General features: G+C 44.4%; 1 protein-coding gene across 1 annotated transcript in view; it reads left to right on the forward strand.

Annotated features, from left to right (window-relative positions):
* The window catches only part of fras1 (Fraser extracellular matrix complex subunit 1), a 186,381-nt gene that overhangs the window by 124,166 nt on the left and 39,924 nt on the right, over positions 1-22,291 (forward strand). Inside the window, exons 23-32 of the mRNA XM_035164875.2 lie at positions 1,245-1,385; positions 1,800-1,940; positions 2,130-2,270; positions 4,147-4,450; positions 7,366-7,450; positions 10,558-10,881; positions 17,379-17,538; positions 17,993-18,171; positions 21,714-21,830; positions 22,154-22,268. Coding sequence (XP_035020766.2) covers positions 1,245-1,385; positions 1,800-1,940; positions 2,130-2,270; positions 4,147-4,450; positions 7,366-7,450; positions 10,558-10,881; positions 17,379-17,538; positions 17,993-18,171; positions 21,714-21,830; positions 22,154-22,268 — 1,707 coding nt within the window. The remainder of the gene's footprint in view (positions 1-1,244; positions 1,386-1,799; positions 1,941-2,129; positions 2,271-4,146; positions 4,451-7,365; positions 7,451-10,557; positions 10,882-17,378; positions 17,539-17,992; positions 18,172-21,713; positions 21,831-22,153; positions 22,269-22,291) is intronic.

Below are 22,291 nucleotides of genomic sequence, written 5' to 3' on the forward strand. Positions count from 1 at the left end.
CTTCTCTGTAAAGAGCCTCGAGATAACGTTTAATCTGATTTGACATTATACAAATGAAATTGAATTGAGTCGAGGTGGAACACATCTGTTGTGGGATTAGCAGCTGAGCTAATTGCTAGCGGCTCCGGTCACAGTTTGATTCCCTGCGAGGCGGTCCACAGGGCGTCCCGTCTCGACAGGTGGTTCTAGCTCCATCCAGCTCGTCGAGGCTGTGTTTTCTTTTTCATCCCTCAGCCGCCACCTGCATAATCCACTGAACCCAGCGTGAACTCAAGCAGCGTTCGAGAGCAGCGCCGCTCTCTGAGAACTAAAAGGGCTTTGAGGAACCTCTGGGAGTTTCCAGTTCCCAGACCACAGAGGAACTTTCAAAGTTCCCTGAGAGAATCTCTTAGAAAACCATCAGCACTCCTGCCAGCAGCCGGCGTGCAGTTTTGGTTTATTGATCATGTTTTCCTGACGAGGAAACCTCTGGGCCTCCTCTGCGTCCTCAGTGAACCCTGTGGACGGTTCGACTCTCCCTGCTGCTCCCACTCATCTGCTTTCTGCTGAGCCGCTGTCACACAGGAGATTGACAGGCAGCCGGCACAGACGTGAATGTTTGGAGAGCGAGTCAGAGGTTTTTATCCATCTGAAAACAAACGTCCAGAGGATCCTGTTTAAATCCATCTAAGATTTAAAAAATATATAATCGTTAGAACATTCTTTGGCTCGTCCACCGGTTCACTTCTTAGCAGACGGACAAAAGTGTCTCCCAGTCCCACTGATGGACAAGTTAATTCATTTCATACTGATCGTCATGTTTCTAAGACAAATCTCCAAAGACATTTACAGAGTGTCTCTTGTCGTGTGAAGCATCACAACTCATGTATGAAACTGTCGATTCCCTCCTAATCGCCCCCTGGTTGAAATTCTCTGCCTCTGCAGGTAAATCCTCTGCTGTTTGTTGAAACCTGAGTCCCACAGCACAAACACACACACTTTCATTTGTCCTAATTGTGTTCAGTGTTCTTGCCAATATTAATGGAGCATTGCACAAACACAACAGATGTGAAAAGAGAGAAGAGGTAAATGGGTTTAAAATAAATCCCCTGCTGGAAAAAGTGTTTATTAATCTCTTTCTCTCTTTCCTGCTCCCACCTTCGTCTAATCCCAACGTCCCTGCACACACCTCCTCTCCTCCTCCTCCTCCCCCTCCTCCTCCTCCTCCTCCTCCTCCTCCTCCTCCTCCTCCTCCCTCCCTCCAGAGTGTGACTGGAGCTGTAACGCCTGTAGAGGCCCCCTGAGGACGGACTGCCTGCAGTGCATGGAAGGCTACGTGTTGCAGGATGGAGTGTGCACCCAGGGCTGCTCCCCCGGCTCCTATCGGGACGGAGACAGATGCCTCGGTCAGTTCAGCAGAGAGCAGATCCTCCGCGTGTCGTGTGCAGCTGATGTATCTTCAACTGTTTTACTTTTTACACTTGCACATTAGTGACCGACGGAAGTTTTCCGGATTAAATATTCTATCATTTCCCTTCTTATTAAAACCGTTAATCAGCAGAAAGCACAGAGGTCGTTGAGAGACCGTTTTACATTATGAGCTCTGATGCTGTTTCCGTGAAGGTTCAGACTTTGAACTGTTCAGGTCTGGTTCTGTCCTGGAGACGCTCAGTGGTCCGACCCATCGTGTTCTCAGGTCGCCTGTCTGTCTGTCCGTCGTTTTCTTGTGAACACGATGTCTCAAGAACACTTTGAGATAAGCTGAAACATCATATATATGACAAATATTCTCCAAAATGACAAATCGTGTGTGTCTGCAGGTTGTGACGAGCACTGTGTGCAGTGTCGAGGTCCCGGAGAGTGTCAGCAGTGTCAGCCTCCCTTCGCCCCCCTGCTGGGTCAGTGCGTTCTGGAATGTGGCAGAAACTACTTCCTGGACGCCTCCACGCAGTTCTGCAAACGTGAGGGTTTATTCTGTGTTTAATTATACACTTCGTAATAATTAAAAAACTAAAAAGTATGAAAAGCTCTTTGTGAATTCCAGCAGAAATAGAAAATAATTAAGAAAACTTTGTACTAACTTTCCTTCTCACACTCTACTTTCCCACTTCCTACTTCCTACTTCCTACTTCCTACTCTCCTTCCATCAGCTTGTTCCTCTGACTGCGCTCTGTGCGACGGGGTCGGACACTGCCGAGCCTGTCGTGATCGAACCTTCCTCATAGAAGGATACTGCGCCCCGGACTGTGGTCACGGTTACTACGCCGACCAGAAGACCAGGACCTGCCAGGGTAATAACACCTCGTCTGCCTGTTTAACGTATATGAGCTGAAACATGCTCTGCAACCTGATGTGCCAGATGTTTTCGTTACTCAGATCCATCTGTGGCTGAGTTGGAAAAGAAATGGGGCGGGAACAAGTTAAAAAAAAAAAGAAGTATGTGGCAGGTGAAACATCTGTGTGTCGCTGAAGAAAGTCGGAAGAACAATGATAACAAGTTTTCCTCTGAGAAAAGACTTCAGTGACTTCAGTTTCCTCTTTGAATGAATAAACACACACAGCTACTGTAAATTGTTAAAAAGCCGCCATTGTTGTTGATCTTTGACTCAACACTTATCAAGTCAATACTGATGTTTCTGGCTTTTAAAACAACTGAGTTCAGGAATATTTTGTGTCTGCGGGAGATGTTTATAGACATTTACAAAAAGAAATGTTTCCAGAATTCAGTGCAGTGATATTTATACTTTTATTAGTACAGAATAATAGAGTATTACCCTAAGATTAGATCTCTGCTGTAACAACAAGGAGTGTTCAGATGAAGGACTGATGCAATATGCAGGAAAATGGCTTATTTATCTGTTTGTTCACTACACATCAACTCCACATCACCAAAGACTCTCACATCTCCTTCTCTTTCCAAGTCGTCACCTTCGTCTGTGTCTTCTACGTGGATGGATCCTCTTCTTCATCCTGTGATATTTAGATTAGTTTAGTTTTTTCTGTTTTGCGTCCGTCCCTTGTTAGAAACACCGTCAACGGCTTTAAGTTTTTTAAACTTTTGAACTGTTAGAAACTCCGGAGAACAGACGTGAACATTAAGTGTCTCACCGAAGGAGTTTCCTGTTTGTGATATAATAATTTAGTTCTCCTGACAAATGCCTCATGTGCAGAGTCACGTCTTTAAAGGAGTCTTGTACTTTTCTCTTACTCACGACGCCTCACCGTGGTCCTGAGATGATTTATGAAATGTGACAAAGCATAATTCTAATAGAGAAAAATATGATCACGTTGGCCTTTGTGATTAATGATTTACTTCTTGTGTAATAATGAACATTTTTCAGCCTCCAGGCTTCAACTAATCCACAAGTTAATCAAGTGGAAATAGCCTGAGAACGAAAGGCTTTGTTTCTGTCTCCAGCCGAGAGGAGAACAAGTCAAACTAGTGGTTTTGAATGATCCGGTTATCGTCGTCTGTGAGTGTGATTATATGGACAAAAGTGAAAGTTTAGGACTTTATTATCGCGCCTGTTGGCATCATCAGAGGAGAGGGAGTGTAATGAGATCACGACGCGGCCTCTCAGACGACTTGATCTTTACAAAGTTCCTCAACAAAGTCAGCTCCAATTAAAGCAGCTTCTGAAAATGCCACGTCAGGAATGAGACGCCTCGCTCCACACACACACACACACACACACACACACACACACACACACACACACACACACACACACAGACACACACACCCGCTCGTAGTTTGATCCTGCTGTAATTTTAATTAGAGACATTTAAAGCCTTAAAAAGCCTTAAAATTTATTTCTTATAAGCTCAAAGTTCCTCATTGTGTTTTGACAGTTTGCTTAATTATAATTAAGAATGACTCATTTTTTTAAGTAGAATTTGTCAACTTTTCAGTTTTATTTTCCCATTTTATCTGAAACCAGTTTCTTTTGTGAACTTCTGAACTTCTGGGTCTTTGAATGAAGTTTAATTAATCTGCACTTCTTCACATTGTTTATTGAAAAATGTCACGAAAGTTGTGATCGAACTGTCTGATGTCGAAACTTCTTTCATCTGGACTTTTCAAGTTCACTCTAACTCCGACAAAAGCATCAAAGATCTTAGATTTCCCATTTATCTTCATCTTCCTTTTGTCCCTGCCCATCACAGCCAACACCCACCCCCCCGCCCTCCAGGTGAACGGCTCCCTGCTGGTTCCTGTCGGCGGTACCTCCCCGCTGTCGCCCGCGCTGCTCGCGGTCAAGGACCCCGACAGCCCCTCGGAGCGGCTCGTCTTCCAGCTCGTCCGGGTTCCGAACAACGGGCGTCTGCTTCTGTTCGGAGAGGGTGAAGGAGGAGAAGGGAGGGGGGGCCGAGGGAGAGGAGGCCAGGAGCTGACCGGAGAACACACCTTCACGTGGGAGGAGCTGAGGAGTGGACGCGTCCGCTTCAGACATCAGAAAGACAAATCCAGGTCGGTGGTTTGAATCCGAACAGGATCCAACTCATTCCTTTGCTTTAACCGATGTATTTTTCACACCGTCCAGTTTACACCCGACACTTAAACTGCAGCCGGTATTAAAATTAATTTCTCATTTCATTGCCATTGTTGTGACACAATATTTACCTTCTACAGTATATTAAAGTTGACATCAATTACTTCTCCCTCCTCTTCATCCACGAGTGTCATGACATTTCATTTTACTGCCGCTCCAGTTATTGTCTGAGTCGCCCGCCGCCGCCGCTCTGATTTATGCCGCTTCCTGGCTGGAAAGTTCATTTCCATTAACCCACACGTGGATTGGAGATACATTACATTCACACGTTTCAGTCGATGCGGCCGTCTTTGCATATTTCTGCATTTTCAGCGTGTGACCTCGGAGGATGAAAGAGGATTGCTAATGCTGCGTGTACAGGAGGAATAAATGCAGCCTCTTTAAAAGCTCAGTTCTCCGCAGTACAGCTGTTCTGCTGTGGCGTTTCGGGTTCGAGGCCAGCGTCCGTTCAGCCAATCAGAAATCTCTAAAGAACCCATTACTCAACCCCTGATTTTAGCTGGTTTGGCCCTAACATGGTCTCATGCCAGTGAATTAGCAGAATACGGTCGTCTGCCCAGTTTTGAGCCATTAGATTGATGGAGAGAGTAAAAACATAAAACCCCCAAATAGGATTAAATCTGCATATTACAGCCATATTTTTTAAATTATGTGGAGTGGGTGGGGGGGGATAAAGCAGACAAACACGGAGCCAAAAACAAAAGCTCTCGGGTTTGATTGCCTCGAGAGACGAGGTTTCCAACATGAGAATAAAAACATAAAACCCACCGTTTACAAAGCCGCACGCTGCAGATCATCGTGGATAAAAGAGATCGTGAGGCGTTGAACATCTTTCCGTAGAACGTATATTTTCTTCTCGGCAGAACACGACAAGTTCCAAGGAGCGAACACAAACTGTACTTTATGTCTGGAAGGACGTTTACCTCAGCATGGAAGTATTTATACACACGCAGATCAAACACTTGAGTCTCAAGGCTGCATTAAAACGTCTTTCATCTATAATGAATACAACAAATATACCGGTCACATTTATACTATGTGCATAAAAAGAGATTTAGCAGCACTGTGGCTTTTCTTTCCCTTATGTTATTTTAATAAGCCGTCCAATACATCTTTAATGGGCCGTAATTATTCCACCCATAACAACTGCTGTGAAGCTGTGACAAATTTCACTTCAGACGCCGGCAATTGTAATTCGTAAAAAAACGTTTAATTATTGGTGAAAAGCTCTGTGACAATGTGTACTGTGAGTTTTAAAGAGAAGCGGCTGCAGTGCGCCGGGCGTGATTCACGTAGAGACACGAATATGATAAGACGAGCGAGACCCATTTACCCCGAGTCACCTCGAGGGGCTCGGGCAGATTGAGGAGTTTCAGGAGATTCAGGAGCATCCAGATGTGGTTCCAGCCACATGTTGAGAAGGTGTGAATGGATCCATCTCTCCAACAGACACAATCTTTACTTCTCCCATAAACCAGGAACTGTCAGGAAACAGGCTTCGGAAATAACTTCTCACCGTCCAGTTCCCTCAAAGGAGAGATATTCTGCTCATATTCCAGTTTTTAGATTTGAATTTGCGTCAATACTATATTCACATCTATTCTCCCATATTAAGATGTAGCATCGTGCATTAAACCACTTCAGGTTGAGGTTTTAAAACTTCCGGCATTAACATTGGATGTGAGTCACAATCAGACTCTACTCTGCATATAAAACAAGTTTCTAGCCGTGAACATGAAGTATTGTCCAGACTTTACTGAAGAGGTGTTTCAGGAGCTTCAGTATCGTCCCTGGAGGAGTTGAGTCCAGAACTTTCACAAACTTTAAACACCCTGTTCACCTCAGTAGAGGTGGTGGAGTCTCCTCTAATAAATCCCTGCTCCGTCTCCTCTGTCCTTGATATAACTGCAGCTTCCTTCTCTATTAAACTAGTTGTGGTTCTGTCTCATTAAAGCAACAACAAGCAACATTTACCACCTCCTGGACCAGAGGAGGGACGACCCTGATTTACGCGTCGCCGGGAAAACAAAGACAGATTGCAATCAAATCTGAGATCTCGTCAACAGAGACGATGTTACAGCGTGTGATTGAAAAACGAGAGACGATGAAGTGAAGTGTAAACGAACCCTGGCTCCGGTCCCGGGATTCAAAAGTACTTAAACAGATGGATAACAAATTAATGTAAAAAAATATAAGACTCTAAATAAAGATGGAGGACGTGACAGCTCCCAGAAGTGAAGCCAAAGTGTCTTCCTTGCCCCCTGGTGGCTGGTTGAAGTATAGATCATGAACCCCCACCTCCTCCATGCTCGTGAACTGGACATGGTCGTCATAGTTTATAAAGTAAAAATGTGCTTAATATACAAAAACAATATGTTATTTCAGTGGATTGACATGAGCTAAAGTCATATTTTACTTTTTTAAAAGTTCAATTACAGTCGTCACTAACCCTGCTCAGTCACTTGACCACGTCCCAACTCCAACCCTGCAGGGAATTGTGGGTAAAAATCCTTGTCTTTCATAATGCTGAGGTTTGTGATGATGAGTGTGTGAGTGTGTGTGTGTGTGTACATGTGTGTGTGTGTGTGTTACTGTCATGCACGCTCTGATGTGATTCGGTCTAATGACTACACACACTGTCAGGACTCATTTTCCCAGAAACCCACAGGGCGGCCTCCAGCCTGTTTCTCCAGCTCGGACTCATTCAGAGTGAAACCAGGGAAGAGAGAGAGTGAACTTTGACCTCGTGGATTCAAGGTTTTGTTTTTTAATGTTCATCTTTCAAGTGACTCTTTCCATCTCCTCTTCCTTCCTTTCCTTCTCTTTCCTGCAGGACCGGTGAGTTCAGCCTGCGAGTCGCTGACCCTCAGTTGTTTTCTCAACCAGAAACAATTCAAGTTCAAGTCGTGTCAATGCAGGTATGTTATAAACACACACACACGCGACACACACACACACACACACACACACACACACACACACACACTTTCTGTATCAGGATCAGAAACACTTTCTCCATCAAAAATAAAAAAATACATACAGACATGAGGAATTATTATAATTATGAAGTATGTAAAATATGTTCATCATACTGCAATACATTTAAAAAGAACAAATAAGAATATATATGTAAGAATATATATGTACATACAACAGCTATGTGGTTATTCCCCAATGTCACGATTCTCTCAGCCACGACGGTGGTAGAACAAAGATCTAATGCTAATGCATTGTTAACTCACATGATACATAATTAACAGAAATGGTTTTTAATTAAAGTACAAATTGTATTAATAAATAATTACACATCCCCCGCACTGATATTAATAGTTACACCACACATAATAAATATATAAATGCTCTGCAGGTTTTAATGTGACATAATTTATCATTTATTAATATATATAACTATTTAGCTGCTGTACGTGCCTCTTAGAACGGTCAAGTTATAATAATCTTATCTATAAGTCAAAATAAAGTCACCCTGTGCTTCCAGGTTGAAACTTTTGTCACTTAAACATTTTAATTGCGTAGCACATATTGAATATTTAAGACTTTGTGTAGCATCATGTTATTTCCACGAAAACACAACCTTTCAAAATAAGACACTTTCCTCCCTGTGTGTCTGCTCCTGGTCACAGACTTGGAAGAATTTGTTTCTTCCTAATAAAAGACAAATGAGACATTTTCCGCTCAGGTAATTCCGTCATTATTTGAATTTGTTCCGCACATTTTCGAGGTCTGGTGTCATTATCAAGCATCTGTCGGTTTGTCTCGTCTCCTCTGTTTATCTCTGTCACACAGACGCACACAGACACACACACAGACGCACACAGTAACGCTGCCGTCACACTCACACATCCACACATCTCAGCGATGGAGCATTTCATCCCCCTTTTCCCTCATTATCATACATATTCGTGCAGGATTCAAACATTCAATCAGACTCAAGGATGAACTGATTAGATTCTGGTGTTCAAAAATTAAAGTTCAGAATCACTGTGACCTCACAAAACTCAAATTTCTCACAAAAATGTTCTCTAAAACTTAAAGATGAACTGATTAGATTTGAAGTTAGTTGCTGGTTGGTGCAGCCGTACCAGCACGGTGTGGTTATTCCAGTTGTGTATGTTGCTACACACCGATCAGCCGCAACTTAAATGGCCTGTTCTTCACTTTAGTTTTTTTCTGACCTCGCAGCTTTCTGACAGTTTGACACAGAAACATGAACGGGCACTTGCAGGTAAAAAGGCATTTTTGTACAATCTTCGAGGCGGACAAGGTTCAGATGGACTCCGCCTGTCGTGCCTCTGAATTCCATCCAGCCTGAACACAGCAGGAGAACTAAACAAAGAGCCAGGAAGAAAAAGCCTTTGGTAACTGTGAACTCCTGCAGAGCCTCAAGTGTGCGTGACGACACCTCCCCTCACCTCTCCCTCACCTCCCCTCACCTCTCCCTCACCTGTGAGCCGAGGATCGCTCGTTCCCGTTAGTGGGCCGGCGTGTCGCGGCACGATTTTAAAGGCAGCGCCACACACCCACTCTCCGCCCACACAACAATGCATCCAAAGGCTTTTGTTTCCCTCCTACGAACTGCAGCAGGGACAACACAGGATTCAGGCGGGGGCCCGGGGGCCCGGGAGCCTGTCTCTGGGAGATAATTCCTCCAACGCCGAAAGTGTTTGTCACCCAACGGCCCCCAACAGAACACAAAGGGCACGAGGCTGCGGATAACAGCATGCTCCTTTTGTTGTTTGGAGGCTTCGGTTCAACTCCCTCAGCAGCGACTTCACCCAGAGGTCATTTCTGTGTGAAGACACACTGCAGGTTTCTGTTTGTGTGACTCTCCCCGTTGTTCTCTGTGGAACCGGCTTGTTTCATGTGGCCCACTTTGAAGCTGCTGCCGTAACGGCAAAGACACGGAGCTCCGCCGGCAGCACTGAGGGCGAAGCAGCCGCAGCCGAGCTCCTCGTCGTGGGGAGCGGGCGCCCGTGGAGACGAGTGTGTCTCCACCTGAGCTTCCGTCACTGCCAAGCTGAGGCGCTGACAAATGTTTTTGGCGACGACGACTCATATTGAAATTATTTGCATCAGTGGCTTTTTTATGGAGCCTCCAACAGAGTTTATCTCCAATATTCAGCAGGAAACTTTGAAAATATGAGGAATTCTGAACAGAGTTTGGTGGATTTGTTACAGCAGCAGCTGCTCTGGTTCAGGAAGCAGAGGATCATGGGTAATATCCGGCGTTCGGTTGTGTTACAGTTCAGTGAGTGGAAAGACGCAGGCGGAGCTCTGACAGATTGTCCTCTGGAAAGTGGAAATGCCCACAGTTTTATATGGAATTTCAGTGATTCAGTCAGAGAGAACCACTGTGAGTCTCTGTGGGTTATTACAATAACTCACACTTGTAAGTATCATTTGATTTGGTTATAATTGCAAAAATGTCCCTTCGTGGAGCTTAATCTAATCCTAAGCATCTCGGAGGAGAGCGGAGCGGAGCAGCCATGTTGTTCTTACAGATATCCACATCCTGCACTTTTTAAAAACCTCAGTAACTTTATTACGAGCTCAGAAGAAGCGTGAGGTTCAAACCCTTGTCCCCAACGAGAGGCCCCCCCCCCGCTCTCTGTGTGAGCGAGATGAAACTTCCCCTCAGCCGCCGCGAGGCTTCACTTCGCTTTAATGAGGCTCCGTGTTTAACCTCCCCCTCACCTTCATCTTTTCATCTCCTCGGTGGCAGGACACCACAGCCTCCCCCCCCCCACCCCCACCCCGACCCTCTGAGAGAAAATCCATCATCTGACAGTTTGGGGCGTCTTTGGGAGAAATTGCCATCTCTCCTCTCTGTGCTCCGAGCCTTGAAAAGTTTTTATCACAGTTTTCAACACTTGAAATTTTCCATCTCTCTGTTGGAACTATTGTATTTTCACTCGTAAATTGTGAAGATTTGTTTTGGATTGTGTGTTGTTCAGTTTCCCCCTGAATGAAACGACCCTCTGCTCTTTTCCCTCTGAATGGTTTCCAGCCTCCGAGGGTCACGACTCTCGCTCCGCTACCCGTGAAGGGCCCCGGCGCCCCGGCGACCATCACCAAGTCGGCCCTGCAGCTGGACGACCCCGACAATCCAGCCGACGTTCTGATCATGGTGCTTGAACCGCCCCGCCACGGCCAGCTGTCCCGTCTCCACGGCGACCGGGCGCTCAGCCGATTCAAGCTGGAGGAGCTGGCGCGGGAGCAGATCCAGTACGTCCACGACGGCTCTGAGTGGGAGGAGGACTGGGCGGTGCTGCAGGTCAGCGACGGCCACAGCTACAGGAATGTTCTCCTGCAGGTGCACATCAACCAGAAGGTAGGAGGAGCACAGGAGGATCATGGGAGATCGATGCTTCAGGCTGATGATTCATATTGATGTTGTGCTCTTTGATTATTTACTGATTCTGCATCTTATCTGAATTAATACTGACAAACTTCAGTTTTTTTTCATGCAGACTCTAAAACATAGATTGTAAATAAAGATGGACGACATGTAGGCTTCCCAAAGTGAAGCCAAAGCATCTAGATCGCCCCCTGGTGGCTGCAGTTTAGGTCATAAACTTCTTAAAGTAAAGTCGAGTACTTTACTTAAAGTACGTGTTAAATACAAGTTTGTCAAAGATGGTTTCTGTCATGTTAAGTAGCTCTTATCACACTGATCATCCATCTTTATTTACAGTCTATAATTTAGACCTGTTTTAGTCGAGTGTCTGTTAAACAACGATTGTCTTTCTACTTTCTAAGCATCTTTTTTACTTTCTTATAAAAGAAACCAAGGTTTATAAGACAGGACTTATTGGAAAAGTCAAGACAAATAAAGAAAGCTCTGTGCTGCAAACATCAAACGATGTTTCAGGAGAAATGTACTTTTAGATTTAAAGTGTTTTAAAGGATCTCTGGTGTTTAATCTGCTCCTCAGTTCAATCATCTCTGCATCAATCCTCCTTTAATACTGGATTTGAGTCTGGATGTCACACAGCTGAGCTGAATCCTCGTGTTGACACTCAAAGCTCCACTGACTCTTCACCGACTAAAGTTTCCAGACGAGTAGAAAGTGCAGAGATTTAGAAAGAATCCAGATAAAATCTACTGCTCACACATCCACAGGAATCACAGAGGCCACATATTTCTACAGTTCTTTGTGTTTTTGTGTATTTCACATGCAGGGGTTTTTCATTCAGAGTTTACATTTCAACATCAGTTCAGTTGATGTTAAATTCAATCAAAAGAAAATGCATTTATGACATCTGCCCAATTTAGGGTTGACTTTCTCTTTATGGAAACATCCTGAGCCTCTGAATTAATATATATATATATATATATATGTAGATATGATTTGTTCTTGACTTCACATGATCAAGGGATCAGATTAACTGCAGCTGCAAAGTGAACTGTTACAAGTTGTTATTTATCTGAACAAGTGGAAATTATTGGATGTCACAAACATTTCTTGTTTTTAGTTTCTGCCCATTTGAGTTTGGATGTTTATTCCCTGATGTGCTGTTGAAACCTTCGTGACATCATCTGTGTTTGGATCCTTTAAATGCCTGAAGTCGAGCGTTCACGCAGATTCTGCTTGAGGTGTCCACGGGGAGAGAGAGAGAGAGGGAGGGAGGGAGAGAGAGACAGAGAAAGACTGAGAGAGAGAAAGAGAGAGAGAGAGAGAGAGAGGGAGGGAGGGAGGGAGGGAGAGAGGGAGAGAGGGAGAGAGAGAGAGAGAGACTGAGAGAGGAGAGGGAGAGAGAGTGTCGGCAGCAGTTATCGCTCCTCTGTCATCGCTGCTGGAGAAAGTTTTATGACAAGGACACAATTATCTGGCAGCAAGTGCATTCCAGCCTGACCGGAGGGTGTTCGGCATGAGAGAAATTTGGCGGCTCAGTCAGTTACTGTGCCACGAACACGTGCGCACACACACACACACACACACACACACACACACTCAGGAGGAGAATGGGATACAAGTCAGGACCCTTGTTCCAGTTTTGAAGATGTCTAGACGCAGAGAAGCATGTTTGAGTGTGTCTGTGTGTGTGTGTGTGTCTGTCTGTCTGTCTGTCTGTGTGTCTGTCTGTCTGTCTGTCTGTCTGTGTGTGTGTGTGTGTGTGTGTGTGTGTGTGTGTGTCTGTGTCTGTGTGTCTGTGTCTGTGTTTGTCTGTGTGTGTTGTTTGTGCAGACCCGTCTTTGACCTTGACAGTAGTGACATGTTAGTAAAGTTAGAACATCTTCAAACTTCAAGGTTGGGAGAAGGTTTCAGGTTTGAGTGAGAATGTGGGTCAGAGATGTGAAGGATCAGGAAGTGAACGACTGGAACGTACTGTGTCAGCGAGGGTTTAGAAATAGTATAGAAATATAAGTATAGAAATACGTGTGTGTGTGTGTGTGTGTGTGTGTGCGTGTGTTTGTCCTGCAGGCATCAGTCTTCACCGCTCTGTCTCAAGTCTCAAGTTTAATGAGCAAATTACCATCAACTACAAATATCAAGTCAAGTCAATTTATTACACACACACACACACACACACACACACACTGGGATCTGTAATGTAAAATGCAGCGCTCTGCCATTAGTTAGAAAGAGCAGGATGGACAGAATGATGGAAAGCAAAGAGAAGGGGTTGGATTTATCTCGGGAGCATCTGGACACGTCGCAGCAGCGTTGTTTATCACCCTCTCCTCCGTGTTGCCTCTGTGCAGGTGGATCCACGTGGAGGAGAAAGTCAAGTTGAAAAGAATGAGAATTAATTTTCTATTTCAAACCGACACGTCTTCTCTAGCCTCTTACGGCTCGTGTTTAGCAGCTCGGGAAACATTTGCAGACGTTTTTAAATGAAACAATAACAGTGAGAAAAGAGAGAAAAGTTTCTCTGCCGTGCTCTAGAATAAAGAAAAGTAGACGGTGAAGGGTTTGAATCTCGTTCGCGTTCAGTCCTCGACAGGCAGCTCAAAAACAGTCTGTGTCGTGTGATCCAAAAAACTGTGGAGATTGTTAGGAGCAGCGAAGTGAAACCACAGCGTTCCAGATTTAAAATCCTGACAGGACAAACTGAGGCTCTCTTCTCGAACTGAACAACAAACGTGATGGAGGGATATGAGAGGGAGAGAAATGAAAAAGGGAAGATCAAGCCCATAATAACAAGCTTTCTGTTTAGTATTTCTTTTTTTATTACTTGACTCGAGAAAAGAGCATTTATTGCATTAATTTTATATCAGAGTACTTATATTGTTAGGATAATATATTTCCGTTGATTTGACAGTGACTTGTTAACGACACACAGATGCTCCTCATACATTTAAATATATATTGCAGTGAATAATAATGTTAATTAGACGTTATGATGTTCCAGATGAAGCTGGATTGTCTGCACCTCTCTGAATTTTAAGTTATTTTTTTATCCGGCAGCTGCAGACTCACAGTTTAAAAAGTAAAAAGTTTATCAGTTAAACAGTGAATCCACCACCGTGCCCTTCACTCCCCTCAGATATCTCTGATCTCAGAGCAGCGGCGGTGGCAAACACGAACCCGCTGTGTGCAGTTTACCGACGTTAAACCGCAGCACTCCTGGATGTTTAAGTTCAGATTGAAGTGCGGAGCTCCCGCTGCCGCGTGCCGCTGCCGGTGTGCCGGGTCTACCGTGGTGTAGCTTCGACGCTGCAGGCCTCCAGCTGAGCGATCTGCAGACCAAACACGCACATCTGCAAACTGTGAGCAGGGCAGGGCGAGGAGAGAGGGAGGAAGAGGGAAAGTAAAGAGCTGACTCTTGACTTTAACACAAAAGTCAAGGGATTCTTAGTTTTGAGAGTTTGGCAGAGTTTCTTCTGTGCAGGGGGACAGTAGTTTCCCTGACAGTTGGATCAGTGAGCTCCCAGGCCGGGGGACTGATCAGGCTCCTAATGACCCTCTGATGGATGGACTCTGTTTCTCTCAGCTGAGCCCGAGCCTGAGACCCGGAGCCGGAGCTCGGCTGAATTAAAAGCCGGACCTTTGGATTTCAATTACCGACTCCAGGAGGAAACTCTGCGCCGCTGAGTGAATAATATATCTTCCTCTGCGGATTTCTCATCTTCATCCTCGCCGGATTACGATTATTCATTTTAGCTCTTTCTTAATAATCTCCCACGTCCATGACGACACGTTAGCCTGCTCTGATTCGTTAGACGCAGGATTTACTGAGATTAAACTAAAATATGTTGCGGGTAAATATTCAGTCTCCTTTCTGTAACTTTGACGAGTCCATCAGCTCGTCCTGCTCCCTCCACCTCCAGGCAGGGGGTTTGGAGATGTGAGAGACTAAATTCTCATTGCCACACATTGGCGTCACTTCCCACAGTCGCCAGCTCGCCGATGTTTTATGGATGACACAGACTCCATCTTGGCCGAAGTCATTTATCTCTGTTTTCGTGGACGGCAGCCAAACTCTGTCTCCATGCAGCTTCAGCTCTGTTTACAGTCTGAGGCCTGCTGCCGACTCCGAGCTCTGTGAACTTCTACTATTACACAGCTTTCATGTGTTTGCTCTCAGAATCACTGCGGCTGAGCATAACGACGATTTCTGGACCATCGGCTAAGATACAGTAGTTTGACATAACAAAATCTGATTCTGATTCCTGACTCCGGTGTTGAGTTTCCGACCTTCGTCCTCTGAGTTTGTTTTATTCGCCCTCTCATTGTTTTTCTCTCCACAAACTTTCCTCTACTTCTCTAACTGTAAAAAAACAAACTCTCTCCCGTTTTATCTAAAATTACATCAAGAAAATTCCGTTTCTTCTTTTCCCAGAGGTCCAAAACAGAGATATTCTGCAGCCGCGTTTTATTTCCTGTGCACCTGTTAGAAGGAGATTAGCCTGTTTGTCTAATGTGGGAACACAAATCTCATCCGATCTGCCTTTATATCCAAGTTACAAACAAAACTACAATTATTAAATGTGTGTGCAGCTGCAGGTTAATGGGTGAGGGAAAGTGAGAGGTCTGCAGTAATCCTTCAGAGTGTCCTTCAGAGACCTTGTTCTTCTGGATCAACAGTTTCAAAACATATTCACACTCGTCCTCTAAACTTTAGAACAAGCAGACTCAAGGATGGAAAAGGATAAAAGCTTCAGCCAGAACATTCTCCAGCGCTGACACAGCAGTGGCTACACAGGACTGAAGTAAATGTGTGTGTGTGTCTGTGTGTGTGTGTGTGTGTGTGTGTGTGTGTGTGTGTGTGTGTGTGTGTGTTCCTCTAAAAACTTTCTAAATAATTGACCTGACGTTAATGGTCTATGAAAATTTAAGTACCGTCGTCTAATTGGAGAAAACAAGGCTGAAACAAATGGCTTCACTAATATTTAATGACTCATTCATGCTTTAAACACGAGGTTGAAGCTTTTAACAAGTTTTATTTGGCAATTTTTTGGGGGGAAAAACTGGTGTAATTATAAATGTTGGTAGTTCATTTATAAACACTTATCATTTATGAAAAAGCCACTAAGTCTTCAGTTATGTTGATAAGATGCTGCTTTATGTATTTCAGTGTAGATGCTCTGCAGAGTTTTTTTGTTTGTTACCTTTGAGGTTGTGTTTTCATCTGCAGTAGTTTGTTTGATATTTAGCAGCAATACACAAAAACTCCTGGGCAGATTACAGTAAAACTGGCTGGAAGAATGGATATTAGGATTTTATTACATATATATTTATCATAAACTTTGTTATGAAAGCCTCCAATATGGAATTATTATATAATCATCTGAAAACGTTCATTATTTTGGCTTTTCATGCATATCAACAGTGCTCATGAAGCAGGGATGTGTCCAGTGTATTATAGATAATGGATGAATGATAAAATACAATCATCTATATTATATTATAATCTATATTTCTGATGCTTGTAGTCTCAGTATAGGAGTCAGCATAAACAGATTTTCTATTATAACCTCCCCCGGATGTGAGATGTGCAGCTTCTGCTCACACAGTAAATAGCAGCTTTGTTTTGTGGACGCAGGAGAAGTGCGTCTCACTTGTTGTTGAGACAGCGCGGTGACCCGGTGAGTAACAGGGCTCCCTGTTCCACAGCCGGCGTCTGCCCTGCTGGAATGTCCTGGAGCGCCGCTGATGATTCCACTGAATCATCCCCCGGCTCTGTGGGCTGTTTCTCTGCAGCTCGTCCCCCCCCGCTCCCTCCGTGCTGGAGCGAGGGCGAGCGGAGCAGGGCGAGCTGGTCTGATGTGGATCAATACAAACAAAAACAAGTCTGATTCCAAAGTGGAGCTCAGACACGGAGCAACTTGAGATTGATGGTGTTTGCGATGTGCGACGTCTGATTGGCTGAGCCTCGGTTTGCACCGGGGACGCCCCCCTGCGGAGTGACGGAGCTTCACGGGCTCCGGGCTCCTGGGACTCGCTCACCTGAGGGGGGGGGACAGATGTGGATTCAAACAAGCTGCTCGGTCTGTGACAGCAGTTCCTCTGACGTCAGGCTGCACCACAGACACAGACACAGACACAGACACAGACTCGGCTCCTGTCAGTGAACGTTCACGTGGGATTCCTCAGTTTGATGATTCCAGTCCGACTTTGATCAGACAGAACCAAACATCTTGTCAATCTTGAATTCCTCCAAAGAAATCCACTGACAGATGTTGGTTGTAAGAGTGACACAGCTGGATGCTGTTGGTCTCGGTGTTAATCAACACACAACACAGATTCATCATATTCCTGCAGGTTTTACATCTCACTGCAGTTCTCACAGGTTTTTCCTTCCTGACAGATTTCATACACTATTTGAGAAAAGTATTTTTAAGTATTTGTGTGTGTGTGTGTGTGTGTGTGTGTGTTTTCAGGCTGCTGACTCACCACTGGTTCAGTCTGTGCCGATGACCTGGGTGAAAGAAGGAGGAATGGTGCGACTGGATAGAAAATACCTGCAGGCACATTTCAAGGAAGTCGGCACTGATGAGATCGTCTACACCATCCTCGCCGCAGACGGACGACCTCAACACGGTACGAGCTGTTTAAAGACACAAACACCTGGAATAAGATCCTATATTATATTATATTCCACAAATGAGCAGATGAATATTAAAGGAGACATAGGAGACATGTGTTATGTGGGTTTTTGTTTCCGTCCTGGTTTTCAAGATTACACAAGAACTTCTGGACAGATGTAATCGAGGCTTGATATTTTACAATTCAACCTTCAAACCTTCAGAAACAAAAACACGAATACAACCAAATATATAGAATTTGAATTAAGAAAATAACATAAACAACCAATCAGAACAGAACAATTTAATATTCTCTTTAAGGAATCATCAGAGCAGTTTTTAGTCTCAGGCTGTAACACAAACTTTGTGACACCTTTTGCCACCAACACCGTCAGGATCCTTCATTTTATCTTAAATAAAGATATGCACTTATAATATAAAATAATATCTTGTCCCCCGTCTCTGTCCAGGTGAGGTGGTGCTGGTGTCCATGCCGGCTGACGGCCCTCCGGAGGGCTGGCGTCCCTCGCTCGCCGACGACCAGGGCTTCACCTCCACCACCTCCTTCACTCAGCAGGACGTGAACGACGGCACGGTGTGGTACCGCCACTTCGGCAGAGGCAGCGACAGCGACTCCTTCCAGTTCCAGGTCAGTGCTGATTCTCCCGACGACTCTCGAGGTTACGTGACGAACAAACCTGCGATATCACATGTGCATTTCACACTGGAAACACAATGACAAGGTTGTTTCTCACTAATGAGTGTGTGGTTCTACATCTGTACAAATAACTGATTCAAAACAAACTGATAAAAGAAAATAAAAGTGAAGATGAGAAGACGTCCCCGGGGCCTGAGAGGAGAAGAGGAGGAGGACACGAAGACGCTGACAGAGACGCATGTTGTCGCTCTTGTTGTTTTTTCTCTGGTGTCCTGGTTTTCTCTGTGGATCGTTCTTTGAAGTTCACACTTGTTCTCCTCCTCCTCCTCCTCCTCCTCCTCCTTCTTCTTCTTCCCTTCCAACATCCCTTCATCTGACTTTATTTATTTATTTATTTCCTGTCTCTCTCTCTCTTCCTCCTCCATCTGCTGCTTCTTCTGTTGTCTTTCTCATAACCGTGAAATCCTATGGGTTTACACATAGGGTGTAGAACTGCAGTTTATAATATGAGTCTGTACGTTTTCTATCAGACTGACTCAGCAACAACTTTACAGGTTCCTGTGCATCGAAATAATATTTAGTTTAGAGACTGTGAAGCTGTTTTTAGACAGGAACTCGAAAATGTGCTGAACATTCAGGTTTTAAATTCATCTACTGAAAACACACGTGATTTTATTTATCATTAATATCATTATATTATTGCTTCCATCTATCCATTATCTATTTATCTATCTATCTATCTATCCATCTATCCATCTATCTATCTATCTATCTATCTATCTATCTATCTATCTATCTATCTATCTATCTATCTATCTATCTATCTATCCTATCTATCTATGTACTATCCATCTATCCAAATGGCTCTTTTCTGGATATTTCACACGTGCTCTGTTCGGAATATTTCCAGAAAACATCTGGAGCACGTACTTGATCATTTTCAGTTCAGGTCTGATTTACTTCTCTTCTCCTGTGGATTTTTCTACCACTTCAGCACTGTGGAGTCACAGCAGACCTCCTGCTGTGACTCCACTGCTCTCGAACCCGTACAGTGACTTGTCTCCATCAGCATTAAAGACAACAAATTATGTGCAAATTGGCTCCAAATCCGAGACAATCCCACTGAAACCGGTGGAGCATTGGTCACACGGCGGTTAGAGCGTTTTCAGTCTGCGCTTCACCTCGTCTCCATTAGGCAGGAGGCAGGAAGCTGTATGTCCTCTCTCTCTCTCTCTCTCTCTCTCTCTCTCTCTCTCTCTCTCTCTCTCTCTCTCTCTCTCTCTCTCTCTCTCTCTCTCTCTCTCTCTCTCTCTCCGTCCAGCCCACTACATTAAGGCTCCATCCATCAGGGCAAATATGCTTCAATTACCCAGCGCTGATTTCAAATTGAATTCTCAAGTGTCTCATCAGCTGAAAGGCAGAGGCGAGGAGAAGCTCAAACAGAACCGCGGGAAGCATTTTTTTTGCCGTATGTAGGAGGTGTCGAGTTATGTTGATGGAGATATAAACCATAAAGATGATGTTTTGTCATCGTGGTGTTGTTGTGTTACTCTTCATGTCGGAACTCTCAAAGCCACATTGGAATCAAAGCGATGATGATTTGATGCGTTTGATGAAAAAACTCCTTCAAGACCACAACCAGACACTCGAGCCATAAATCCTGTTCATAAAAAGAAGACATTAATAGATTATTACTTTAAACGTGTGCGCGGTTGGGGAAAGGGGCCCCTTCGTCCCCGGTGGACGAGGTAAAGGGACTTTCTCCTGCACGTTTCCTTCCCTTCCCTCAGTTCCTGTCCTCTTGTTACTCTCAGCTCTGTGATTAAAAATATAAAATGGCCCCAAAAAGGACTTAACGAGGGGAAAGAAGCTCTTAGGATTAAAAGTTACAATTGAACGTGCAGCTGGGGGCCAATCGGAGTCTGTTGAATACCGTGTGTCCTCAGGGTTTGAGTGAGTCTGAGGACGGAAAGTGGGAATTATGCATTTTCTCTTAATTTGTCCCAAATCTCTCAACTGTCTTTGCCTTTACAGTATAAATGTGTTTAAGATTTCAACTCACACATTCATATCATAAGTTTACAGTTTGTTCATCCTATGTAGAATAAGAAATGTGGACAATGGTTAAGTTTAGTAAACAAATGATCTATTTACACGTCTAAAGGACAGTTATCGTTCATTTTGAGACTTTTGGAAGTGCTGGTGTGGTGGGTGGTTTTGGGGGGAGGTACTGCAGAGCGCGTGAGGGAGAGGAGCTCCAGTGTGATTTAAAAGTGGAATTTAAAAATGGTTTAATAATGTAGAGGGAGCAGAGGCAAATATTCCAAGTGTAGCTTCGCTCCAGACAAGAAGGCAGAAGGGGGGGTCGACGGATCCTCCTGCTGCTCCTCCTCCGTCGCTGATTAGCAATTCAATTCACACCATCTTAAAGTCTAATTTAATTATATCAAATTCTTTATAGGCCGTCGGAAAAAGTGCAGAGGTCAAAGGTCGTAGCCTGAGCGGTGTGCTGGAGAGAGAAAGGGATGGGACATGAGAGAGGGTAAAAGAGGACAAGTCTTTCTGTGGGTGTGTGGGCGAAGCTGCGCTCTGTGAAAACGCAGCAGTTCATGTATAAATTCAGTTTTGACGTTAACTTCTGCGGAGGCTGGTTTTCCTGCAGTTGAATCTATCGTTAATAAACCAAGTAGAAAACGTACAGTTACACCAGCTGACCACCGTCAAGGATCTAATATTAGTCCGGGCCTGTTGCAGCAGCTGTCTTCTTTCTGTCTCCTCTTGTGTGTGTAGTTCTATTGTATTTAATTTTGAGATTTCAAATTATATTTAATCTTTACCTGAGCTGCTGTGATACCTGAAATGTTCCCATGTGATGAAAGATTTTAAATGGACTGTATCTTCTGGTGATATTATTTGCACGTGGATGTAAAAGATCGCCTAGCAACAGGTCTGAGATGGACGAGGAGCGGTGGAGAAACGATTATTGCTATTTTCACATCTCGTCCCTGGGAGATGAGAACATCAGCATGAGACGTGCACATTGTGTCCTGAGTCAGAAACACACTGAGCTTCTTCTTCTTCTGGCTCCGTTCATCCACTTTATATCATTTAATTTCAAATAAGAGTTTCGTGGATTTTAGAAAGTCGCTCAGAAGCAATCGATAGTGCAGCTGCTTTAATAAGAGCAGTGGCTGGTCACAGATGAGCTTTTAAACACCGTCAGCTGAGCAGTGAGATCATTACCCCGGACTTTACTCAAACCGACGCCTCCGACATTAATATTCCTGCAGCCTCGGCGGTGATTTATGGAAAGAAGCAGATTCAGCCCGGGTGGTTGATCCCTGACGACAGATTCACGTTGAGGCTGTTGTGTTTGCTCAAGCACCTGGAGATGTTGTGCAGATTAAACCGTCAGACTTCAAGATGTGTGTCCACGCACAGCGGACCGCCTGCTCAGAAACCTGTGTGTGTTGGGTGTGTTTTCTGTTTCGGCCCCTGACCTCACGACCGGATCTCACGTCGTGTGTCTGCAGGTTTCCACTGAGGCGGCCCCGCTCGTACAAGGCGACGCCCAGACCTTCACCATCGGAGTCCTGCCTCAGATCCCAGGATTCCCTCAGCTGGACCCCGACTGTGACCTGCAGATCACGGTCAGGGATTTAGATAGATATATTTTTTTCATTGATTGCATCTACCAATTAATCAGCTTTCAGTTTTCTCCTTCCGAAAAACTATCATCATTATGTTGGTCTTAAAAAAATCCATTAATAGTCATTTTCAAAAATAAGAAATATACATGTTTTCTTTCAAACTAAAGCTGTGACCCTGTAGCTCCTGCAGGAGAAACTGCTGCTTGTGTTTGTTTGTTTGTGTCAAATGAGGATTTAGTGGCTCTTCTTACGTTAACGTGTGTGTATGTGTGTGTTTACATCGGTGTGTGTGTGTGTGTGTGTGTGTGTGTGTGTGTCTGCAGGCTCTGGAGGATCGGGTGACGGAGATCCCACCTTCAGCTCTGTCCTTCATCGACTCGGAGACTCCCAGCGAGAAGCTCATCTACAACGTCACTAAACCTCTACCACAAGGACAAGGTCAGACACACACACACACACAC

Source organism: Hippoglossus stenolepis, chromosome 9 (assembly GCF_022539355.2).
Source record: "Hippoglossus stenolepis isolate QCI-W04-F060 chromosome 9, HSTE1.2, whole genome shotgun sequence".
Taxonomy (NCBI): domain Eukaryota; kingdom Metazoa; phylum Chordata; class Actinopteri; order Pleuronectiformes; family Pleuronectidae; genus Hippoglossus; species Hippoglossus stenolepis.